Raw genomic sequence first — 25,219 nt, forward strand, 5'->3', positions numbered from 1 at the left:
ATGTCCTCCCCCAAAGGATGCTCTTGTCTACCTCACATGCCTCACACCTTCACCAGCCACAGCTTGATGGGGGTGCGGTCCTTGTCCATGCAGCACAGGGCAGATGTGCTGGCTGCAGCCTCCTGGGCAAGCAGGTCCCAGCAGGCATTGCTGCCCAGGTTGCCTATGGGGTCAGCTGGACCCAGGATGATGCATCTGCAACTGTACCCAAGGTCAGTCTCATCCCCACAGCGTCCACCTGCAACACTGGCTGGGCTGTTCTCCACTCCCTAACACTACAGGGGCCGGGACCTCCGGGCTCCTCAGTGCCCCAGGTGCACGCTATAGGGCAGGGGTAGAAGAGAAGAGACATATGGAGTGGGGTGTGGCAGCAATGCCTGTAATCCCAGCACCCTGGAGGCAGAGGCAGGAAGATTGTGAGTCTGAAGCAACCAAGGTTACAAAGTCTGTCCTAAAGGGTTGGTGGTGAGGGGACTGGTGAAGTCTCTCAGTGGTTAAGAGCACTAGCTGCTTTTCCAGAGGACCCGAGTTCAGTTCCCAGCAACCACATGGTGGCTCACAACCTGGGTAACTCCAGTTTCTCCATGGGCACTGCACACACAGTGCACATACATATACGCAGACAAAACACGACACACATTAAAAAAATCCTTAGAAGGGAAGGAAGGAAAGAAGGAAGGAGGGAAAAGCAGCTGCACGAGTACCACTTCTTCAGGCTGTGTTCATTACTAACCACTCACAGTGCTGCCCTTCCTCCTTGAAGCAGGCATTGCTAATAGATTACAGGCCTGATTCTGCCACTGCCCCTCCCAGCATTCACGACAGACATCATCAGCTAATATATATCATACACCAGACCCTTTCTCAGGATACACTGCCATTGCCTGCAAACGCTCAGTGTAAAGTGCGGTTTCAGAGACAATCCTGCTTATCTCTGTCCCCATTTCAGAGGTGGGCATGACTGTGAAGAATGACACATGCTTCTATAACCTGAAGGCTGCTGATGAGAAGCTGCCAGGTGTAAAGAGTGTGAATATCAGATGCCCAGTTACATCCTAGTTTCTGAGGAATCACAAATGCGCATGAAGTTTGAGGTGGGATTCTCATGATGCAGCCCAGGCAGCCTTTGAACTTGAAGCCCTCTACCCACAGCCTCATGGTTTCATTTCATTCTCTTATGTATACCAGTGCTTTGCCTGTATGTGTGTCTGTACACAAACATGTCTGGTGCATGGAAGCCAGAAGAGGGCGCCAGACCCTCAGGAACTGGAATACGTAGTCACGAGCAACTGTGTGGGTGCTGGGAATGGAACCTAGGTCTCTGCAAGAGCAGCCAGTGTTCTGAACTACTGAGCCATCTCTTCATGCCCTCTACCTCAGCCTCTTGTTGTGATTACAGTTGTGTGTCATGGCATCTGGACACATTTTTGGGGGGAGACAGGTCTCACATAGCCCAGGCTGGCCTTGAACTGGTTTTGTAGCCAAGGATGACTCTGGACTCCCAGTCCTCCCCCACCATCTCATGAGTATAAGTTTTCACAGTTCATGTACTGATGGGGATGGACGCTGGGCAAACCTTGTGTCAGCTAAGCCATGTCCCAGCTTTCACATTAAACATAAAAAGGACATGTATGGCCCAAATCTTGCATGAGAGCCACTCAGACTAGCATGTGATCTGATTTGTCTGCACTTGAGTTGAACTTGGAGTCTTGCATCTATTTCATCTGACAAACACATTTGCAGGTGGCTGGGAAACTGACTGACTCTCTCCTCAGGCACTAAAAGTACCAATCTGGGGAGTTGCCCAGTTCCTGAGAGCAGGTCTTGCCCTTCCATCTTCTGCCAATAGGGAGGCAAGGAGTGGATATTGTGGGTCCAAGGTAGAAGACTCTGGGGGTGACCAAACTTGGGCTTCTGAAGTTACAGCTTCAGGAAGTTGCCGATGGCCTTGTCCTTGGCGTTGTAGTTGACCATCCAATAGATGCACAGTTAGTATACTGGCCAACCAGCTCCAGCACGGTGTGGAAGCCCTCAGCCATGTTGAACTGAGAATTCTGGCTGCCCTGCTCCCAGGCGTACACGGTCAGGAGCTCCAGCCCATGCTGGGGTGGCAAGGAGCCCTTCCCCTGGACCATCTTGTTGCACTGGGGAAGCAAGAGAAAGCAGATGTGCCAGTCCATCTTGGCAACACAACAGCTAATCCCTCACCTGGTGTTCAGAGGGGCTCCAGGGATTGGCAGGTGCACCCCTAAAGCTTAACCGAGCACCATTTTGTGCCCGGTGACTGGCCAGGCATCACCCTTGGCACAGAGACACAATGTGTTAGCTCCACTCTTGGGTGTGTGTGTGTATGTGTGCTGGTGGTGGGGCTCGAGCTTCACTAATTCCAGGCAAGGCTCTTACCAGCCCCTCTCCATGAACTGCACCCCAGCATGCCAGTTACTTATCATTTTGAGACAGGTTCTTGCTGAATTGGCCAGACTATTTTTGTGCTCACTCCATAGCCCAGGCTCAGCCTCCTACGTAGCTAAGATGAGAAGCCTGCACCAGACCTGGCTCAATCCTGCTTTATGGACACGCAAACCAAGGTCCTCTGGGTGGAATGTGACTGACCTCACACACTTGCTTATGGCCAAACAGACACCCCTCCCCTTACCTCCCCCCTCCACTCCCACCATTTCCTCCAAGGAAAGTACTCGGGACACAGTCCCAGCATCGCTGTGAGTGTGCATGTGGGAATTTGGGTGACAGATGGCCCCTGTGCCTAACCTGTTGGTACCATTGCTTCACCAGCTGGATCAAGCTCTTGAGTTTGGTGGGACGGGTGCTAATGAAGTCATGCTGCAGCTCCGTGAAACTGGTAGAGAACTCGCCTGCATTGCTGTAGCTGTGAATTAGGTCCTTGTAGACCTGGGGATCAGGCCTCGAGCCAGGCCTCAGCTGGCCTGTACAGTGGGAAAAGTTTAGAGTCACTCTGTCATCTAGGGAGCCTGGGTGAGCCAGTTTACAAAGCTGGTCTGAGAGACCCGTAGTATCCCTTGTCTAAGGGTGATCTGAGACCCACTGGGAGGTCACCAGGTGTTTTAGTGAGGGCATAAGGGTGGCATGGTCCATCTTAAAGCCCTCATGAGGGTGGAGTTCTTTGCCCAGATTTTTTACAGCCACCTGCTTGCCCACCATAGAGAAAGTCTTGACTGAGAGTCAGCCTAGGGTGTGGTATCTCTAACCCTCTCTGATGCCCTCTCAGCCTGCTCAGGGAGGGGGCTCCAATGGTCATTAGACAAAAAGCCTTCTTCAGGCACCAGGGCTGCAGGGGGCAGTGGACTGATACCACGACTGGCTCTGAGGACCTAAACAGAAGCAGACCAGATCAGTTCATGCAAGTAGAACCAGAGCCCACATAGCATCTAGATGCCTGCCTGTCTCACCCAGTATGTGGGTGCTCCAAGTTAAGATTCAAACCCAGGGCAGAAGACTGAGGTGCCTACTTAACATATCAAAGTGGACCTGACCTCCAGGTTCTCCAAGAATCCCCAATTCCTACCTATTGCAGGGTGTGGCTGGCACACCCCACCTTCTACCCTGAACTCTCCAGCCCAGGGGACTGGAGCTGTCCTCACCCCCCGCCCCCTGCGGGGCTCTTCCCCTGTATAATCCAGACATTTTATTTACCCAACATTTGTGTATCTTTGGCATCCTGGCTGCTGCACCTGACTCCCTTGTCCCTGTCTCTTCCCTTCTCCCTCTCCCCACATAACCCAGTTCAGCCTGTTCAAGTCCAGTCTGGACTCTCTCAGATGTCCCTATCTCTGACTGTGTTCTCCCTTTTATCTACAATAAACTTTCTCCTTCCCCATACCTAGGAGCAGTCACGTCCTTTCATTTCCTTCTTTTTTTCTTTTTTTCTTTACTGGAAGCTGAACTTGGGTCCCGTGGTGGGCTGAATGAGAACGCCCCCTCATAGGCTTATATATTAAAATGCCTGGTCACCAGGTGGTGGGACTGTTAGGGAAGGATCAAAGGTGTGGCCTTGTTGGAGGAGGCTTTGAGGTTTCAGACACCCAGTCCAGTTCCCAGCTCCCCCATGCCTAGAAATCAGAATGTAAACTCTCCACTGCTTCTCCAGTATTGTCTGCTGCCATATTCCCTTCTATGATGACAATGGACTAATTTTCTGAAACTGTAAGCAAGCCCCCAATTAAATGCTTTTTAAAAATAAGAGCTTCCTTGGTCATTGTGTCTCATCACAGCAATAGAACGGCAGCCAAGATAGGTCCTCTGCAAGAGTAGTACGCGCTCTTAACCGCTAGGCCAGGACCTCAGCCCCTCCTCTCCCAGCACCTTGTTGGAACCAAAAGTGGGGCCTTGCCACAGCTCCCATGCCTGTGACATGTATAGGACCATGCCTGGAACCACTCTGCCTGTGTCCGGGAACCTCACTGAGGGAGTCGAAGGCTGGCAGCACGTCAAAGTCCACGCTCTGGTCCAGCAGTGTCTGGGATGTCAGAGAGAAGCTGAGCACTCAGGGATTCTTCTTGTTGGAGATGTCAAACTTGACATTGAACTTCTGCTTCTGCTGGCATGCCTCCAGTCGCATCCGGATCTCCGAGATGACCTCTGCCCAGTGGCTGCCTTGCTCAGAGAACTGGCGGAGGCAGCTGAGGAACACCATAAGGTCAGCATCTGAGTGCCCTTGTAGAGCTGTGCCTTTGGCAGAAGAACTGCCCTGGGGAGGACATGGAAGGTGACTTGAGCCCTGAGTGCCCTTTGATGTCCCACGGACTGTGCATTCATGACAAACTCAGAAACCTGAGCAACCAGGGAGACAAGAACAGAAGTGATTGAAACATTAATATAAAAATGTAGCCAGGCGATGGTGGTGCACACACCTTTTAACCCCAGCAGGCAGATCTCTGACTTCCAGTCCATCCTGGTACATAGAACTAGTTCTAGAATAGCTAAGGCTACATTAAGAAACCCTATCTCAGAAAAACCTGAGCAGGGAACCTGATCCTGTACTATTATTAAAACAAATAAACAAAAGGCAGGCTAAAATGTCTACATTTATTTTGTTTTTAAAAACAACTGTAGCCTTAAACTCCATTGCTATTTTACAACATACTCTCTATCATAATATCCTATCAATTCCATGTCTTCAAGAACAGTGTTATTTGAAAAGCAAAACCTTAAACTAAGCCATATACATGTATATGTCACTGCCATCTGTCAAGAGCACTTATCACAAGATAATGCAGGCCATGGCACAATTATAGCTTACTCTGAAAACTTGCTTTCATCTGTAATTTTGCTTGTGTAATAACAGCTTTGATATCTCTCTATTAGCATGCATTTTCATATAATGTGTACATGCAATCTTATGATCACATTTCAATATATGGTCACACATATCCATGAATGGTCAAATAGATGACTTTTTATTTATATATATAGTTTTGATTTGTAGAATTTATGCTGGGACTACAATTTACAATCCCAGAGAACCTAGACAACAAAGAGGACCCTAAGATAGACATACATGGATCTAATCTACAGGGGAGGTAGAAAAATACAAGATCTCCGGAGTAAATTGGGAGCATGGGGACCGTGGGAGAGGGTTGAAGGGGAGGGGAGAAAAAGGGAGGGAAGTGGAGAAATATATAATGAAAATAATTTTAAAAAAGAATATATGCTGGAACACCCTTCGTAACTAGATCTATTGTCCCATAAGGACTACAGAATCCTAAAAGCCTGCCTTGCTAACTGCACACAATTAGTTCATTTTCACCTCAGAACAAGTTCAACTAGACTAAAAGCTTTTTGTTGAAAGAAAATTTTACAGCTTACACAAGGTCAGAGTCAGAGATGTCCATACAAGATTACTAAGAAAAAGCATGCCAATTCTTCACTTTCTAGTATAATAACAATGGATCTGTGTCTCGAGGTTGTCACTTGCACATTGAGCACTGTGCACCACCACCACCACCTTTGCCTCATCAATGCTGGGATCAAAATTGTATACCACCACACCCAACCCTGAATTGGGGACCATCTTTATACATGATTCAGGGCTATGGAGAGCATATTTCTGTTCTGGGACCCCTTGATTATTTAATCAATTAGTTATATGAGTATGGGGGACACTCCTATGTGTGTATATGAAGGTCAGAGGACAAATACAGGTGTCTTTTCTCTTTTAACATGTGGGGCTTGTTACAGGGTCTTTCTATGTATCCCAGCATTCCTGGAACTCACTAACTATACCAGGCTGACCTGCAAATCAGAGATCTGCCTGCTTCTGCCTCCTTGGTACTTGGATTAAGGCATGGACACTGCACCCAGCCCAGGAGACATTTAAAGGATTGTCAGTAAACTCAGGAAAACCCCTCCCACCTTTATTGATGGGGCAGGACTAAGCAATCACAGTGAGACTTGCCTTGCCTTTCATGTCAATGTTACCAGTCAGTATCATTTGACAGTCATGTTCAGCAACGTCCAGTTCTATCCAGTGACTGATTGCTCATCTTCTCTGATCCTTCAGCTTTCACCCTGATAGCTGACTCTGAGTTTTTATTATTAAGACCAAATAAAATTTGTGCTGCATTTGGCACCCAACTTTTGGGGTATGAATTCTCCCAAAAGCCATTTGCTAGTGGTTTGCAGCCACCATCATAGGCCAGAGACACACATGACCAGATTAACTAAACTACTAGGGTTGTCCTTTCCTCTCTCCTGGTGGGATTTCCCAAGACCCCCTTCTTGGACTGCAACCAGATTAGGTAGCTGCCTTGAAATCCAGTCTGAGAGGAGTTAGTTAAATGAGATAATTTTTCCCACATTAAAAATGGGAAACACAATTACAATAGGTCTCTGTATGATTATACAATGCATGGTTTAAAAATGGAACAATTAAATAAAGGGATAATCAACATAACTAGAATTGATGTGTTGTTAATTATCATTGTAATAATCCTTGTTATCAGTTTGATAATTCTTGGTTTATCTCTTAAAAAGTTGTTTGGTATGTGTGCCAAGATACAGGCCTTAGGAAAAGTTAATAAAACAGATCATAGGGATATTCAAATCCAGATAGAGGAATTTTAAGGAGAACCAATCTCAGCACTGCATTATAAAGTTAGAGAAAAATAGCTTAAGGTTTTCAAACAACCCACCTTAATATATCTGCTAAACTTACAGGAATTGCCAAGTGATAGCTATTCCCAAGGCTCTAGAAGAGCTGATTAGACTCCTGTAGCAATGTTAAATTTAAGGAGATTCAAGGAAGTGATAGTCTCATATGGCATGCATTCACTACTTGTGAAGTAAGTGTGAAACTTGTGGTCAACTTGTAATAAAATAGATTTTATTGCTCAAGACTGGAGAGACTTGGTTACAGAAGTTTTGCAGACTGGTCCACAATGGAGGACCTGGTGAAAAGAAGAGGCTAAGACAATTGTACAATGTAGTAGAGCTAGAGGTATGGAAATATCCCAAGATCAACTTCTTGGAGAAGGAGATTATGCTAATATAGAAAGGCAAATCCCTATAAGATGGCCAAACCCTGACTTTATGATGTGCAGCAGCCTTGATTGCTTGAGATAGAACTGAAGAAGTAGGAAAGAAGATTGAGTCATTTACTAAAGTCATACAAACTCAAACCTTCACTGATTTATTACAAAAGTTGACATCAGCATTAAATAGAATGATACCAAATTCAGAAGCTAGAAAAATAATAATTAAATCTCTAGCTTCTGAAAATGCTAATTCTCAATGAAAAGGGATAAAAAGGCAAGATTAGCACCTTTGGAGGAATGGATCTGAGATACAATCAATATTGAATCTCTTGACCATGATGATGCTTGCATAGAAGAGATGATTTTCAGAGGTTTGAAGAAAAAAATCAAAATGTCAAGTGTTTCAATTATGGCAAACAATGTCATCTTAAAAGGGATCATAAACAGGGTGTTCTTAGAAACAATGTTTTTTTTCTAAACATAATCCATTCAGAGCACCTCTCCCTCTGGATTATGCAGAAGGTGTGGCAAAAGCAGACATTGGACTAATGAATGTAGATCAACAAGGGAGAGTCAAGGTAACCCATTGTTGTCTAAAAACTCCATGAGGGGCCTCTCGCAGGCCCCTGTGCCAAATCAGATTTAGTTGTTTCCTGTCATCATGAAGAAAACTCTTTTCCAGAGCAGTTTAAGAACCTAATGTCTATTGAAAGAAACCATACTGCTCTGGATGATAGAACAGTTATTAAAGAAAGAACAACAATTTCAAGAAAAACCATTAACAATTATTTTTTTCAAACTTCTGTTAAAGAACAAATACCAAAATCATAAATATGAATAAATGATGTTGTCACTGGATGTCTGGTAGACACAGGTGTGGATGTAACAATAATTGCACCATTGGCATCCAGATTGAACCCTTCACGAGGCAAATGTTTTTAGGGATTGAAACTTTATCTCAGATAAAGCAGAGTGTGAGATTGTTTAAATGTATTGGGCCAGAATAACGTAGAGTAAAATACTTTAGAAAGGATGTTTGAAGAAGAAAGTCTTGCCTAAATGGGGATTACAAATTGCTCCTGAAAATATTCAAAGAGGAGATTCTGTTAATTACCTAGGTTACAGAATAGGTTTACAGAAAATTAGAACACAAAAGGCACAAATTAGGAGAGACAGGTTACAGACTCAATGACTTTCAAAGATTGTTAGGAGACATTTCCCGCTTCTGACCAGCTGTTGAGATAACACGTGATCTAAGGGTTCATTTAAACAAAACCTTAAATGGTGATAAAAATTTTAATAGCCCCAGAGAATTAACAGCCGAAGCAGAAAAGGAACTGACAATGGTTGAGGAAAAATTACAGGAGGCACATATGGATAGGGTGAACCCAAATCTTAGTTGTATCCTAGTCATATTGCCTTCCAGAATTTCTCCTACAGGGATTTTAATGCAGAGGGAAGATATTATTTTAGAATGAATACTTATACTACATAAACCAAGTAAAAAATTAAAATCTTATGTGAAAAATGTCTCTGAAATAATCATAAAGTGTAAACTGAGACTTCATCAACTAGCAGGTATAGACCCAGCAGAAATTATAAGTGCCTTTTAGTACTGATGAAATAAAAAAGTTATGACAAGACAATGAACCATGGCAAAGAGCTTGTGTTAATTTTTAGGAGAAATTAATAGCAACTATCCCAAAAGTGATAGACTTAACCTCATAAAGAAAATTTCTTGGATTCTTCCCCGATTGTACATTATTCACCAATAACTGGACTCAGAATTTCATAAAAAAACATTAATTCAATAGTAAAGGTTTAAAAAAAGAGTTTTTTATTACATGGCAACAAGCTAAGGAGATTATAAAGAGGTGTCCTACGTGTTCTTTCTATACTCAAACACCATTGCCTGCAGGGAATAATCCAAATGGGTATTCAAAAAAAATGAAATCTGGCAGATGTATGTGTTCCACTTTATGGCATTTGGTAAATTAAAATATGTACACCACACCATAGACACTATTCAGGTTTTCAATGGGCAACTGCCCTGAGCTCAGAAAAGACTGATTCGGTAATCACACATTTATTGGAAGTTATGGCCATCATGGGTATACCTGAACAAATAAAGACAGACAATGGTCCAGCATATGTACATAAAAAAATGAAACCCTTTTTTACTTATTATAATATAAAGCATATTACAGGCCAGGCAGTTATAGAAAGATCAAATCATACTATAAAGGATATGCTGAACAAACAGAAAAGGATGGAAAATACCCTCCCAGAAATAGATTGCATAATACTTTATTAACCTTGAATTTTCTTAATGCCAATGAGAAAGGAATAACAGCAGGAGAGAGGCATTGCATAATGGAAAAAACTTCTGAATTGAATCAACCAGTATATTTCAAGGATGTGTTTACTTCACAATGGAAATCAGGAGATATACTACATTGGCAAAGGGGTTTTGCTCTTGTTTCCATGGGAGATGAAAAAATATGGATACCATCAAAATTAATAAAGATTCGCTTTGAAAAGGAGAAACCTATAGAAACAGAAATGACAGCTCATCCACACTGGTGATAACCATACAGGTGGTAAGAAAAGCATTTAGGATGGGGCAGGGTCCTGTTCTTGTCATTGCAGGAAAATACTCATCTTCAAAAAGTCAAGACACACCTGATGTTTGAATGATGATAGGTAGAAAAATAACTACCCAATAAGGATCATCAAGGAAATCAAATATGGTTCATAAGTACAAATGATACAATGTATACATACATATATATGTATAGGTATGTATATGTTTATGAATATATAGAGCTGGTTTTAGAGCTGAGCAATGGCTCTGTCCTTCTTTAAATCCAAGCATGTTGTTAAAAGAAAAAAACCCAGAGTTTCTATCTAACGTCAAGAGCCATTTGATGTGGGACAGAAAGAAAAAAGAATTTAGAAAACATTTTTGTTTTTCTTCATATCTATTTTTGTCTTTACCATACTTTTCATTGAATATATATATATATATATATATATATATATATGTCTATATAAATAATGTTTAAGTTTTCCACAATGAACAATAAATTTTCCTGCAGTAATTTTTGAAGTTTCCAGGAAGAAGATGGGGCCCCATAACATAACAACAACTCCACCTGGTTGATATGACATTATGATACTGATAGCTGTACTACAAGACCTGTTTTGGGTACCAACTGCACAAGACTATTCCAACTTGTTTAGCTGAAATGGTGCACTTCTTTTACAACATTCTGGCCAGACCTGCACAAAATACTCAGAGACTATTTGCAATCTTACCAGATATTAATATTGAAATTTAACCATCATTTTACTTTTCAGGATTCCCCAGAAAGAATGCCACCTCCATGAAAGCTGGAAGTAATTCTAGAGGATGACAGCCCCTCTCCCAGTAAAGTTTGCCCTCAGGTTTAGGGACATCACTTAGGGGTTGATTATAATTAGTATACGATTTAGGGTTGGGGAGGAATTTTATAAGCTAAGGGATCTTTTTGAAAAAAAAAGGGGGGGAATTGGATGATGGGATAATAGATTGGTATTTGTAAGTTATTGTTTATAGATAATTACACTGACATATATTTTTGTATATGGATACAAAATTATGGTATGCATGCATGCTTCTACTTCTGTTTAAAACATTTTTTATGTATTGATATATATATTGTATTGATATGTATATATATTTACCATATCACAGTGTACATTTCTACCTCTGATTAAGATACTTATATATTGTTTATATATTGATCTATATATATTTACCATATTGCAATGTATACTTGTACATTGTTTACATTTGGAGGTCATTGTCCTCATTTATTGTACAGCTGTTTATTCTCTTAGTCTTTAAGTTAGATAGGTATTAAGAATTGTAGATCAATAGTCATATATGTTTGTCATGTTTATAGTTAGACTAATTAGGTTCTTTAGATACATAGAGATTATATTCTGTATAAATAGTCTTCACCCTCTTCAAAGAGCTGTAGAAAATGGCATTTAATCTAACTTAGAGTTCTGTGGTAGTGAGACACAATTGCTTCTGGCAACATGGATCTATTTCCAAGAGATTGTTGAGCACCAAAGACACTCCACTTGGAACTTGTCTTCTTGGCAAAACTGGCCTCTGGGCAAGGAACTGCCAATACCTCAACTTCTAACAAAATACATAGTATCAGGAAATGAATAAGCAGAACTGTCAAATCTTGCCAAGACAGGGAAAGATGGTTTTGAAAAATTTCTTGCCTGTTAAAAATAATCTGTCATTTATTCTAGGCCTTAGCCAAAGTTGGTTGCTTCAATGCTGCAAACATAACTTTGGGTGATTGCCCAGGTAGCCAGTTGTCTCTGTGATTTGTTGCATGTTTTGGAAGTTGTTTGATTGCACTTACTAATGTTACTCAGGTAACATTATTTCTCTTCTCAGATCTTAGGTGGGGTTGAAGACTATATAAATGTAATGACTTTCCTCTCATGACTTGGCCAAGTTATTTATTATACAAGACTTAAGATAGATAGAATAGATTATTTGTTCTTATTGTATATAATTTTGTAGTAGGTTTAGAACTCTCTTACTTAAACAAAAGGGGGAGGTGCTGTGGGAGATGCTACTGCTCCTTTAGCCAATAGACTTTAAGATATCAGCCCACTTGGGTGTGGTCTCATCTGCTTTAAAAAGCAGCAGTATCTGTGTGCTTGCTCTCTTGCTTCTGGCTCTACTTCCAGCTACTAGACTCCTTTCCTGATCACACAGAAGGCTGTTGTCTGGAACAGTGATCTGTAAGTTTTTTTCTTTTAAGTAAATAACCATTCTATTAATCATAATTCCAAACTGGTGTGGGATTGTTTGTGACTTACGCCTTCAAAAGCTATGTGTGGCTAACATAGAATTGAATTTGTGGGGGTGTAATTTGTTACAGCAATGGAGCATGCAGATGATCATTCTTCCAATCTTAGTAACAAACCATAAGTAAATTATGATTCTGGAAAAAAATATTACGACATATTATAAAGAACAGTCACCAACAATTCGGATTGTACAAAAACAGGATACAATAGCTTCTGATCTTACAAAGGTACCAACAGCCCTACCATTAAATTGTTTGACAGACAAACTTGACTCCAGTGCTGAGATTAAAGGCATACCCAACAATGCCTAGCTTTCTTTTATTTAACTATGGGAATGTTATCAGAAACATTCAAGAGTCCTAGTTTTAGATATCTGTGGTTCCAGGCAAGACCACTCACTGTCAACAGCAATCTCACAAAACTTAGCAAGTAAAAAAATAAATATAAACAAGTAACTGAATAATCAAACAAACAAATGGAAGCCAGTTGTCCTGGTGCACTCTTTTAATATTAGCAGAGAGAGAAAGATTTATGTAAATTGGAGGCCATACTGGTCTAGGCAGTTATTTCCAGTATTATATAGAGAGATACTGAACAAAGAACTAAATGAATAAAACAAATAATAAAAGTGATATAAATAAATAGATAAACAAACAAATATAGACAGGAGTATAGAGGCTGGAGAGGTGACTCAGAAGTTAAGAGCACTGACTGCTCTCCAGAGGACCCATATTCAATTCCCAGTATCCACATGGTATCTTGTACCTAGGTATAACTCCATTTCCAGGGGACCTGACACCCTCACACAGTTATATATATAGGCAAAACAGCCATGAACATAAAAATAAATAACTGTAAAAATTAAAAAAACAAATATAATTTACTTGGAATTTGGAATAAAACAAAAAACAAGGGAAAGCAGTGCTGTGGATCTGGATAATGGTCTAAGGTGCCTGGAACCCTGGGCTCTGTCCTCAGTACTGCATAAATTGGGCATGCTGGTCTGTGCCTGTCATCCCAGCACTCAGAATCTGGAAAGTAGATGAAAAGTCCCCACCCTTGTGAGTTGGAAAATGACCCTCACATTTGATATATGCTGAGAATAGAAGCCAGTCTGGAAGCCTCATAACAACCCCAGCTTTGCTATCCTTTGTTTTATTAGTTAGTTAGTTAGTTAGTTAGTTAGTTAGTTAGTTAGCTGTTTGTTTGGTTCTTAGTTTTTCAAGACAGGGTCTCTCTGTGTCATCCTAGCTATCCTGGAGCTAGCTCTCTAGATCTTCAATTCACAGAGATCAGCCTGCCTCTGCCTCTATCTCCTGCCAGAGACAGCAAAGCATACCCCCCTTCCACTCCCAGTTCCTGAGATGCAGGAAGCAATTCCCTCTAGGCAACCCAGTGGCAGCTTTACAAGCATGTTGTTTCAGGACCAAGGAGAAAACACCTATGTGCCTTGAGGACTGCTTCTACAGTGTCTGTGTACGCATTTGGCAATGTTACAGATGATTCTGGTTATAGAAATTCTACTGGTGTTCTTTTTCCTGCCACACCAGTGACTTCTGAAAATATGGATATGCTGTACAGTAATATGAATTGTCCTTATTTGATAGATCAGGCAGGCACTGAAAACTGTAAAGCAGGTCATGGGGGAAAAGCTGACTAATGAAAGAATTGAGGAAATTCAGGGAAAATGCAGAAATTGTTCCTTGCTTGATTATGAAATTTGGCAAAAGAATTGTACTGAAACAGAAAGGAACTTGGCTGTGATGAATAACACTTCTGAAGAACCTAGGGTTTGGGGGCTAAATGCCTATGGCCTTATAAGTTAGAATGATATGTATTGGAATTGTGAGGAAGAACAATGGGGAAGGTACAACAATGGAGTGAAACCCATTGAACTATGCTTCTGTAAACCACAAGTAGTTAGCCTCTGAGGTGAAACCCTTAGAAGTTGTTTTGTGACTAACTCAGCTAAGAATATAGTGGCTGGTATGGGCTTGGGAACTGGAAAAGTGTGATGATGGATGATGATTTTCTGATTTCAAAGAATCTTTGTATTTCTTGTGAACTGCTTTGCCCATGTAATGGCTAGCCTGTGACAAGAAAAAAAAGAATGAACTTCCTTGTGTAGAATTTACAATAAAAGATTGAGGTTTGAAGCTTGGGGTAGAAAAAGAACCTGCCCTGCAGCTGATAGCCTGTCAGCTTGCATGAGAACCCAGTGTTTCTGTCCTCACTTCACCTTCCAGATCCCAGATTTGAGACACATTCTCTACTGAGATGGATCCCCAGCAGGCACCCCAATGCTGGGATTAAAAATTAAAGTGTACATCACCACTGCCTGGTTAATTTTTCTTTCTTTCTTTCTTTCTTTCTTTCTTTCTTTCTTTCTTTCTTTCTTTCTTTCTTTCTTTCTTTCTTCCTTTTCTATTATGTCTGCCAAATCCAGAGAATCCAAAGCCTCTGGCCTCCCTACACAATTAAAAATAATTAAAATTAAGATAATTAACTTGGTATTAATAAAGAAAAAAGAAATGAATAAAAAACAAAGGGAACCTGGGCTGGGGAAGGGATGACACTTCAGGTGTTGGATTGAAAAGGTGGGCTAGTTTAGGGCTCTGACCTCAGCAGTGTGTGTGTACACTGCGTACACTGCAGTACACAGAACAAAGCAAGTTCTGGTGGTTGTTGGGACTTGGGGTTGCAGGAGAAGAAGCCTGAATGCTCAATGCAAAGTCAGTCTTTCTCTTCTCTATTTTAATGAGTTAAATTTTATTAAAATATTATCAAATGCCACTGTATTTTTTGATCTTCAGGCAAGTTTTATTTATTAAAATATGATTGAAATGCCACTACATTAAATGTAATTAAAAATAAATTGTAAATTTTTAAAAAAAATTTTTAAAGTGGGGAGCCTGAATGGCACAGAGCTTCTGTTGCTAGACCCACACTCACACAGGGTTTGGATGCCACCTGCCCACCACATGCCTGCAGTGTTATACAGGTGCCCACTCTTCCACTAATGCAGGCAGGCAGGAAAAACAAAGAGTCAAGCCTAGAGAGATGGACTGACTGCTCTTCATTTAGAGTATCCAGAAACCACATGGTGGTATCTGGTGCCCTCTTCTGGTAAAGGGGTATGACTCATGTACATAAAATAAAAGCTTAAATCTCTTTTGTTGTTGTTGTTTTCAATACATGGTTTCCCTGTGTCGCAGCTGGGGCTGTCTTGGAACTCATTCTGTAGACTGGGCTGCCCTCCAACTCACTGAGATCCTCCTGCCTCTGCCTATTGAGTGCTTGGATTATAAATCTTTTTTAAAATTAAAGAATCAAACAAATCAGAAGGCAGTGACCTGTAATTTCCACATAAAGTTGGGCATTTTCTGCAATTCAGCAAGTATTAAGAGAGTTCAGTGAATATGAAGACAGAGACAGGGCCCTGCAATCTCCTTGTGTAATGAGCAGAGTTCTATTGAACCACAATTTGCCAGAGTATGCTGCTTAAAAAATCATGATTATTGGAGGTTGAATAAAGCAATCATTTTCTAAAAGAGGAACTGTTACTCCTTTATGTCTATCTGCCCCCCTGTATCTCTAGCAGAAAGTGACCCTACCCACTAGCCCCTTCACCATTTACTGAACTTCCAGGTCTTGAGGGCAAAGCTAGCATTGTTCACTGCTCAGATAAAGATCCCTGCTAAGGGCCAGGCACTTTTTAAGTATTCCATGCATTACAGTCAGTCCACACAATAACCTTCTGATAGAGTTTCAACTGTATGATTGAGTTAAATGAGTCATGTGTTGTCAGAACGATGTCCTGTTCTCTGTGTTTCTCAAGTTTGATTCTAACCATCATTCCTAGATTTCCCCAAGATACCGAGAACTCCATCTTCTAACACTCAGATGTCATCCGACAACAAATACCGAACATTACCTGTAGTATAAAATGGCAAATGCCAGTGAGTACCTGGTTTTGACTGAAATGAATGAATTAAAACTGAAAAAATAAATTAACTTCTGGGAGGAACAGTATTGTAGTGGTAAGAGCAGATCATTGCAATGGGAACACATGTACTATAGAAACTGTGGGAGCATTCAGTGAGGGGGAGGCAGGGGACATTTTTAATAATAGTCCTGGAAGTCAGCTTGCAACCCCACACAGCCAGACAATGGTTTTACACTGAGCTATATTTCTGGCAGAGGATATTTATAAATACAAAATAAGAATTACCTCAAATCTTTTGAAAGACTAATTCTTGACCACAATATCAGCCAGAGTTGACCAGACAGTTGCTGGACAGATGGACTCTTTATACTACTATGCAGCAGCCATTCTGCAAGCTTGAGGACCTGGTAATGTTTTGTGACAGTTTCTTCTACCAGGTAAATATGCATAAGGACTCCTCCTTTATAAGCTCTCAATTTAATTATTTTGCTTGGATTGATCTAAACAACTTCATTTTGAGTTTTTGATAACTTTTACAGCACACACATAGGATACACATGTTGGGAGCACATTCACAAAAAACAGGAATGATAAACACAGAGGGCTCTTTTCAAGAGAAAAGATATATAACCTGAGTTTACACCCAGGCTGGACATGGAAGTGACTAATGGTCTGGTGATCTGCATTATCTGTAGATCCAGACCATACAAAGCTTTCACAAGCAGGACCAGAGGTGGTTAACAGTCTACATGACATTTGCATTATTTCTATGACCAGGATCTTCCCAAAGTTCCCACACCATACCAAATCCCTCCCTAAGCCCTTAAGATAATGCAAGTAAGTTTGACAGTGGTGGCACATGCCTTTAATCCCACTTGGAAAGCAGAAGTGGATCTCTGAGTTTGAGCCCAGCCTGATCTACAGAGCAAGTTCCAGGACAGCCATGTCAACACAAAGAAACCCTGTCTCAACAAAACAAAACAAAACAAAACAAAACAAAGCAAAACAAAATGGTAATAAATGTTGCCTTTCTCTAGAACCAATCTTCTCAAAAGAAGTGACATGTACTTTAAGTTTGGATATGGTTATGCCTCCTTGTGCAAGGGCATTGTATTACATGGGGAAAATTTCCCCCAAATTGTACTGTGCTTGAATGTGCTTTCAGTAAACTGCTGAGAGTCTGACTTCAGAAATTTGAACCAGTATCAGCTAAGTCATGTTGACCAGATTTCCTTCTTGCCTCTTGAATACCATTCCTCTGCCGACCAGAGCATTTACAGCGACCCCCCAGAACACATAAGGAAACGGAATGAATAAAACAGAAAATTAAAACAGATCTTGAATATTTTTTTGGGTCATGGACTTTCCAAAATATCTGAAGACTTGGGTCTCCTCCCTAGGAAGGAAGATCTTTGTACAAACAAAACAATTTGGGATACAATATTAAAAGTTGTTAACTGGTCTCAGAAATCAAAACTTGGTATTTATCAGTGATATTTCCAGGTTAGGTCCTAATTTATGTAAAAGGAAAGTGGAGTGAGTAAACCACAGCAGGTTTAATTAAATAAGACATTAAAGTGAAGTAATAATGTGAAGGATTTTAAATCTGGGCATGATGACAAACACATGTGATCCCAGCACTTGGGAGGCCAAAGAAGGATGAGGGCCACAGGTTCTGGGCCAGGTAGACTAAAATAAAACCTACAGCTCTACCCATTTGATATATGTATTCTAAGCTATGTATTTACTCATGTTGATTAGCCATGACCACTCAAGTTAAACACTACCACCAGTTCTAATGTACAGAGGAGACAGTTCCATTTGTTAGGCACTGAGAAGACAGACAAGTCATTACACTTGATCACTACATTTTTGTCATAAAGGACTTTTTTTGAAAGGACGATTTCCTGGAAGTAGTTGTATTTACCTCAGGGCACACTTGATCTCAACACTGCCTAGATATCTGTTCCTAATCATGAGGGAAGGCTGACTCTCTGCTGTATCTGATGCCTAGCATTCTCTCAGCTCTCTTTATCCAGAGAGTTTTTGTTTGTTTGTTTGTTTGTTTGTTTTGGTTTTTCGAGACAGGGTTTCTCTGTGGTTTTGGAGCCTGTCCTGGAACTAGCTCTTGTAGACCAGGCTGGTCTCGAACTCCCAGAGATCCGCCCGCCTCTGCCTCCCTAGTGCTGGGATTAAAGGCGTGTGCCACCACCGCCCGGCTTCCAGAGAGGCTTTATGTCTAAATTTTTAGTAGTTGTTACTACCATATCTTAAGTGGAATCCTAACCAATGCTTCAAATCATTTAGAATTGACAGTAAGATTTGCAAGAAGGTACTCCTCGTGCTTCAGAATAGAGATTAAAATAACATTCCAAATTTTTATGTCTTAAGTTATCTCAATGAAACTCTTTTGTGCTAGGGATACAACCCAGTGATAGTTTGTCTAGCATTTCAAGGCTTTGGGTTCAATCTATAGCATCACACAAAATAAAACCCACACTCAAAATACTATCATCTAACAAATAAATTTTTGTTCATTTATCTACACACTTTATATTCTTTCCAGTCAATGTTTGACCTATGCAAGTATATTTAAATGGATTACTTAAAGTATAAAATATATTTCTTTGTTTTACTTTATATGCATTCTATTTGTTACTAGCCAAAATGTTCTTATAAGATATATAAAACATGCTAAACTCTATTAAGTGTTCCATAAGTCAAGTAAATTAAGTCAACAGTGACATACAAACCTGATTGAATATTATTTCCCATCACTTGGAGCAATAACTATTAACTTGTATTTTATTATCAGGAACAACTCTCCACAGTGACATACATTTATTTGCTTCTGAAGGGAATAATGAAGCTGTATTTTATCTCAACTTCTTTAAGATTTCTTAGATTTAAGGCTTGGTCAAGAATGCTCCCAGGTCAATGCATTTAGTAAGAATTTTACAAAGAACAAAACCTGATTTGTATACTTGAATGAAATTTGTTTTGCCCCCATCCAGGGCCCAGACTATGAGAGGCAACAGAGTGCTAATAAGATTGTAAGCATATCTACAAGACCCAATTTGCACAGCTTCTCTTCAGCCATTCTATTCATGGTGAGAGATGGTCTGTATTGCATCAGTAGGTGCTTTCTATGGCACAATTTGCCTGGTTAGCAACCCTGTCCCACACTGGTAGAATGTGAAGAACTGCCTTCAGCTTGAGCTATCTGACAGATCATAGAGGGTGCCGGCTAAAGATAATGTCACTCTGGCTACACTTACGAGTCTCCTGTTCAGTGTGAACTCACTGGTGCTTAGTGAGGTCATTCTTTTTTTTTTTTTTTTTTTTGTGAAATGACATTTTTTTTTCCTTGCTGATTTTTTTTATTAATTAATTAATTTAATTATTAAAGATTTCTGCCTCTTCCCCGCCACCACCTCTCGTTCCCTCCCCCTCCCCCAATCAAGTCTTCCTTCCTCCTCAGCCCAAAGAGCAAGCAGGTTTCTCTGCCCTGTGGGAGGTCCAAGGACCACCCACCTCCATCCAGGTCTATTAAGGTGAACATCCAAACTACCTGGGCTCCCACAAAGCCATTACATGCAATAGGATCAAGAACCCATTGCCATTGTTCTTCAGTTCTCAGTAGTCCTCATTGTCCATTATGTTCAGCAAGACCGGTTTTGTCCCATGCTTTTTCAGTCCCCGGCCAGCTGGCCTTGGTGAGTTCCCGATAGATCATCCCCATTGCCTCAGTGTGTGGGTGCACCCCTCGCCATCCTGAGTTCCTTGCTCGTGCTCCTAGTGAGGTCATTCTTGAGGATAAATGCCTTACCAGACTGACAACATTCATATGCTTTCTCTCCGGTATGAATTCTCCAGTGAAAAGAACCAAATTACATTAGTACATTACCATTTGGGAAACAGAGGCATATGGATCTCTGTAAATTCAAGGCCAGCCTTGACTACAGAGCTAGTTCCAGGATAGCCAAGGATAAACAAAGAAACCCTTTCTTGAAAAGTCAAAATTAGTTATCTGTAGCCGGGCGGTGGTGGCGCACGCCTTTAATCCCAGCACTTGGGAGGCAGAGGCAGGCAGATCTCTGTGAGTTCGAGACCAGCCTGGTCTACAAGAGCTTGTTCCAGGACAGGCTCCAAAACCACAGAGAAAGCCTGTCTCGAAAAACCAAAAAAAAAAAAAAAGTTATCTGTGATGTACCCATCTATAATTCAGACACACTGGAGACAAAGTGGGCAAATCTCTCTGATGTCTAGAAGAGCCTAGTCTATATAGTGAGTTCCAGGCCACCCAGAGTTTCATAGTGAGAGTATTCTTTAAAATAAATAAAAACAATAGAAAACAGGAGCACATTATTCATAAAAATTGTAAACATTACTTTTTTGTATTGTGACTAATTTAGAACAATGATGAAGATATAAAGCAATTGATTCATTCTTGGGGTTCTAACAGGTTTAGATAAAAAGCAAGACATATGCACAACAAAGTAATATAACTAAGTCTTATAATTAAAGTTTTCCCATCTCTAAAACCCTCCCCCAACCTCAGCTCCTGTCTCTCCTCCAAGGAGGTAAGAGGAGAAAACATTTCTTCAGTACAGATCGTTTTATCAGCAGTCAGTCTTTTCCCTGAATGAAAATTATCAAAGAAATAAGAATTTCATGGTATCCACTATTTCATGAGTTGTTAGCCAAAGGGAGAGATATAAATGTTTGTAGAATATCCTTATTCATGTCAGAAGGCAGGTACCAGGGATTGATGGGTTGGAGACAGAGGATCTTTAAGGTCCCAGTGGGGGCCACAAAGTGGGGGATGTAGGGTACTGTCACTGACAAGCTACATGAATTGATAAAAGAATACAATACCTAGATGTATCCACCAGTTGAGTGGATAGAATACAGTTCATACCAACTGGTCCTCAGGTACACCCCAAGCAATGCTCTTGGGCATTTGAACTTTGGGCTTTCACACCCAAACCTAACAATTTTCAAACTCCACAGCTTTTGTAAATGCCTGATAGCTTTAGCCTTAGAATGACTTAAGTTCAAGTCTCAGGCTCTCCTCACAACCTGGATGTCATCTAGAGTACTGGTGGGAGTTCCAGGACAGGAACCAAAAGCTACGGAGAAACCCTGTCTCGAAAATCCAAAAATAAATAAATAAATAAATAAATAAATAAATAAATAAATAAATTTGATGTTGATGCCTTAGGTATATACTTCTCTATTTATGTTGTGATTCAGTTGAAAAATTGACTTTCACTTCTATTTTCAAAGTGTTTATTTGCTTACTTTTATATATTGTTTTCCTCTTATTTTTACTTAATTTTTAAATTTAGTTATTTGTCTTTCCATCGGTTGGTAACAAACACAAGCTTCATACATGCTAGACAAGTATTCTACCATGGAATACTACATGTTCAGCTCCATAGTATCTCAGTTCATTGTTTAGTTTTGTGTTTTTTAGGATAGGGTTTTATTATCAGCTCATGATCCCTTTGCTTTGGCCTTCACCAATGCCAGGACTTAAGTATGTGCTACCAGCTTTACAGTGTTTAAATGTGAAGAGAGAGATATATTTCAAATTGTATGATTTTAAATAATTTTTGTCATTTGTTGTTTAATTTTTAGAAATTTACTTCCTGTTGTATTGGTTCAGCTGAGCAAAGAACCACTACTCCTCCACCATCATTAATAAGAAAATATATGACTTTGTCTCATGTAAAATGTTAGCTGCTGGGTGCTGTGAGCTGACACATGGAGTTACAGCCAATGGCCTATGTCTCAATCATCTGAGCTGACTTCACTGTGTCAAACAGGACTGAACACATCTGCATGGGAGAGTTCATGTAAGACTTTAAGACAATCCTGAAGCCATTTTGACAATTCATAATCCTCTCAGCCTCCGTGCCATAGTGCTACCCCTCCTCCCTTGGGAACCAAGGACGTAACAGCATGTAAGACTTTAAGACAATCCTGAAGCCATTTTGACAATTCTGAATCCTCTCAGCCTCCGTGCCATAGTGCTTCCCCTGCTCCCCTGGGAACCAAGGACCTAACAGCTACACTCACACGTACTCAGTTCCTGGGTTCAGTCCCCTGGGAAACAGGGTCAAAATGACCTCTTACCTCACCTGATCTGGCAACAGCTCTCCAGTCAATTATTGGTAATAGCCCTTTAAATAAGCCAATCAAAATAGTCAAAGAACAACCCCCTTGTTTCTGTGGCCCCTTTAAAAGTAGCCTGTGCCATCTATTCAGAGTCCCTCAGTTTCCCGAATGCTGGGGGACCCTGTCATGACAGAATTAATAAAATTCTCATGCTTTTACATTGGCTGTGATATATGAGATGGTCTCTGGGGGCTACTCCTCCTCGGTGTTTGGACGCTAGAGTCCAGCATTCACTAATGGAAACTAAATGCTTAGCAGTTCAAGCTCTCCTCCCTAAACTGTACACCCACTGGTGTCTGTCTTCATTCACCCTGAAGGAATTAATATATGATGGAAAATCACACACTGTGACCCATCAGATCCTTCTTTGTAATGGACACCCCTGCCACCCATGACCTTAGACTTCAGTCTGTGATCTAGCTATTGTCCAGAGTGTCCCCTGCAGTGCACACCATACACTCTTCCTACTCTTCTGGTCTGAAGCTCATGACCTTAGACTTCAGTCTGTGATCTAGCCATTGTCCAGTGTGTCCCCTGCAGTGTACACAGTACACTCTTCCTACTCTTCTGGTCTGAAGGAAGGAGCCATGCTCTATATGACTCAAACTGATAATTTTAGAACTCTGTGGTGCAGCATACTTGTAATCCAAAAATTTATGCTGGTTAGCCAGGAGGATAACAAGGGCAATGCCCTGTGGGGCTACAGACAGAATTCAAGTCCACCTCAATCAGTATAGGGGACATCGACTCTAAACTGCTTTTCTAAAAGCTGAAAAATGCAGTTGTTCTATAATTACTATGCTATCATGACACACAGGTTGTGACCCTGTAATGGCCCCCGAGAAGCAGGTTAGAGGCCTCTGATGGGGAAATGGGTCTTCTGGCTGGTTGTAAATCATGATTGTCTCATTTGTTATAGGAATGTACCTTAATGGCTGATTAACCCTGGTGAACAAACATTTGCATCTCATCATACTAATCTCTAACAGGTATGGTTAGCATACTACTTATCTTTGAGGTATTTGGGATGTGGTCCTCCCTTACTTAAATTCTACTTTGTGTGACTTAATGTCTCCTAAGAACTGGTAAATAATTATTCCATTAATTCTATTGTCAATTATACTCTTCTACATCACAGTTTAGCACTGGAGTGATACTCTACACAGGAGAAACCATTTACAAGCTCCATAATATTAACTACAGATGGATCCTAAACCTAAATGTTAAAAGTGCAGAACTTCTGAAGATACTGGAGAGACCAGTCTCCAAGTTTGGCAAATCTGGTGATATCTCTCCACATGCGACAATATAAGCACTACAGGCACCACCACTTGAGGCTCCCTATGCTCTGCTCTGTGCAGACACCGCCCAGACAGTGAAGTTATTCAGAGGCTGCCAGCAGGGATCACTTAGAACTACTTAGGATGAGGCAGAAACACACTAAACTCTGTGTCTGTCCACTGACTCCCACCCAGCCAGGGGAGGTCCCACCACACCACCAGCGAGAGCGGCCCCTCACATACCAAGGCCGGCCACTCCTCCACACATGGGGACATTGGCCCCTTACTCACCTTGGCCCACCACTCCTCCCATCTGTGGAGAACAACCACTCACTCTCCATGGTGCAGCTGCTGAGATGACAAGCTCTCTTCCCACAAGGGAACCTAAGATGCAGTGTATGAGAGAGACTGTGATTTTTTTCTTTAGGAAGAGCTAAACCAGAAGCCTGACTTCAGGAAGAACCCTCCCATTTGACTGGTGGGTCTGCTGGAGGCTCTGATTGGCTAGTGAGGTCTGAACCAGGTGGGTTAATCTAAAGACAGACATATCCCAGATTGGCTGGAGATGTATGCCAAATTTAATATCAATGTCTTGCTAATGTAAAACAATGGGTTCGGTTTTAAATGGAAGTATACAAATTCAGAAAGAGGCTAATCAGACAATGTTACAAAAGAGGAACATTGGGTAACTCAAGAACATTATAAACAAAGTCCACAGTGGTGTTGGGACTGATAACCAGTTTTCACCCTTCCATGAAAAGTTATTGGTTCTGAGGATCTGAAAAAAAAACATTGTCCAAAGGCCCTGGCCCCACATCTTTACCAGCTCTCTCAAGCATATTCCTGAGATTAGAGACACAGCTGTTATTGCTATATACATGAGGGCCTTAAAGAAACCTCCCAAAGCCAAGGCAGGTTGCCAAACTTAGAGAGGCCTAGTTTCAAGTATCTTCTAGAAGTTCTGCACTTAGCATTTGACATTTAGGTGTAAGGTCCATTTGGAGGTAATTTGTGGGAGTTGTAAATGGCATCTCATGTACTGTCTATTACACTACTAAATTGCAACACAGAAGAGTAAAATTGGTGATAAAAAGGATTGGCCAATAATTAGTAAGTCACACAAAGTAGAATTTGGCTGAGGGAGGGTTGCCTCTGAAATACCCCAAAGACAAGTTGTATGTATGTTAAAGAGGACTGTTAGAGATTTGAATGCTAAAATGTTAATGTTTATTTACCTTTTGTGTATATAAATCTGTAGTGAGAACAACAAATGAGAAACCCTCTGTGTAAAGGACACTCTAGATTAAGCTGGAGCATGACTAGTTTTAAGAGGGATTTCTTAGTTGTGTTGTACTGGATGTTGTAAACATCAATTCCGTGATGATATTTGTTGTTTCTTGGTATCAACTACATAC

General features: G+C 41.0%; 1 protein-coding gene across 1 annotated transcript; it reads right to left on the reverse strand.

The window, feature by feature from the left end:
- Positions 1-41: 41 nt before the first annotated feature.
- On the reverse strand, positions 42-4,381 carry LOC130886072 (2'-5'-oligoadenylate synthase 3-like). The gene is made up of 4 exons (XM_057787979.1): positions 4,342-4,381; positions 2,770-2,945; positions 1,999-2,144; positions 42-195 (listed from the first exon to the last, which is right to left on the reverse strand). The coding sequence occupies exons 1-4, from the start codon at positions 4,379-4,381 to the stop codon at positions 42-44; spliced, it is 516 nt and encodes a 171-aa protein (XP_057643962.1).
- Positions 4,382-25,219: the final 20,838 nt, after the last annotated feature.

The sequence above is a fragment of the Chionomys nivalis genome, chromosome 13 (genome assembly GCF_950005125.1).
Source record: "Chionomys nivalis chromosome 13, mChiNiv1.1, whole genome shotgun sequence".
NCBI lineage: Eukaryota > Metazoa > Chordata > Mammalia > Rodentia > Cricetidae > Chionomys > Chionomys nivalis.

Bases quoted from the DNA above. Each gene is read 5' to 3' on its own strand.
- LOC130886072 (XM_057787979.1), bottom strand. From the start codon at position 4,381: ATGGGAGCTGTGGCAAGGCCCCACTTTTGGTTCCAACAAG. The intron at 2,946-4,341 runs GTGCTGGGAGAG...CCCACTGTACAG, and splicing joins CCACTTTTGGTTCCAACAAG to GCCAGCTGAGGCCTGGCTCG. The intron at 2,145-2,769 runs GTTAGGCACAGG...TTGCTTCCCCAG, and splicing joins TGAAGCAATGGTACCAACAG to TGCAACAAGATGGTCCAGGG.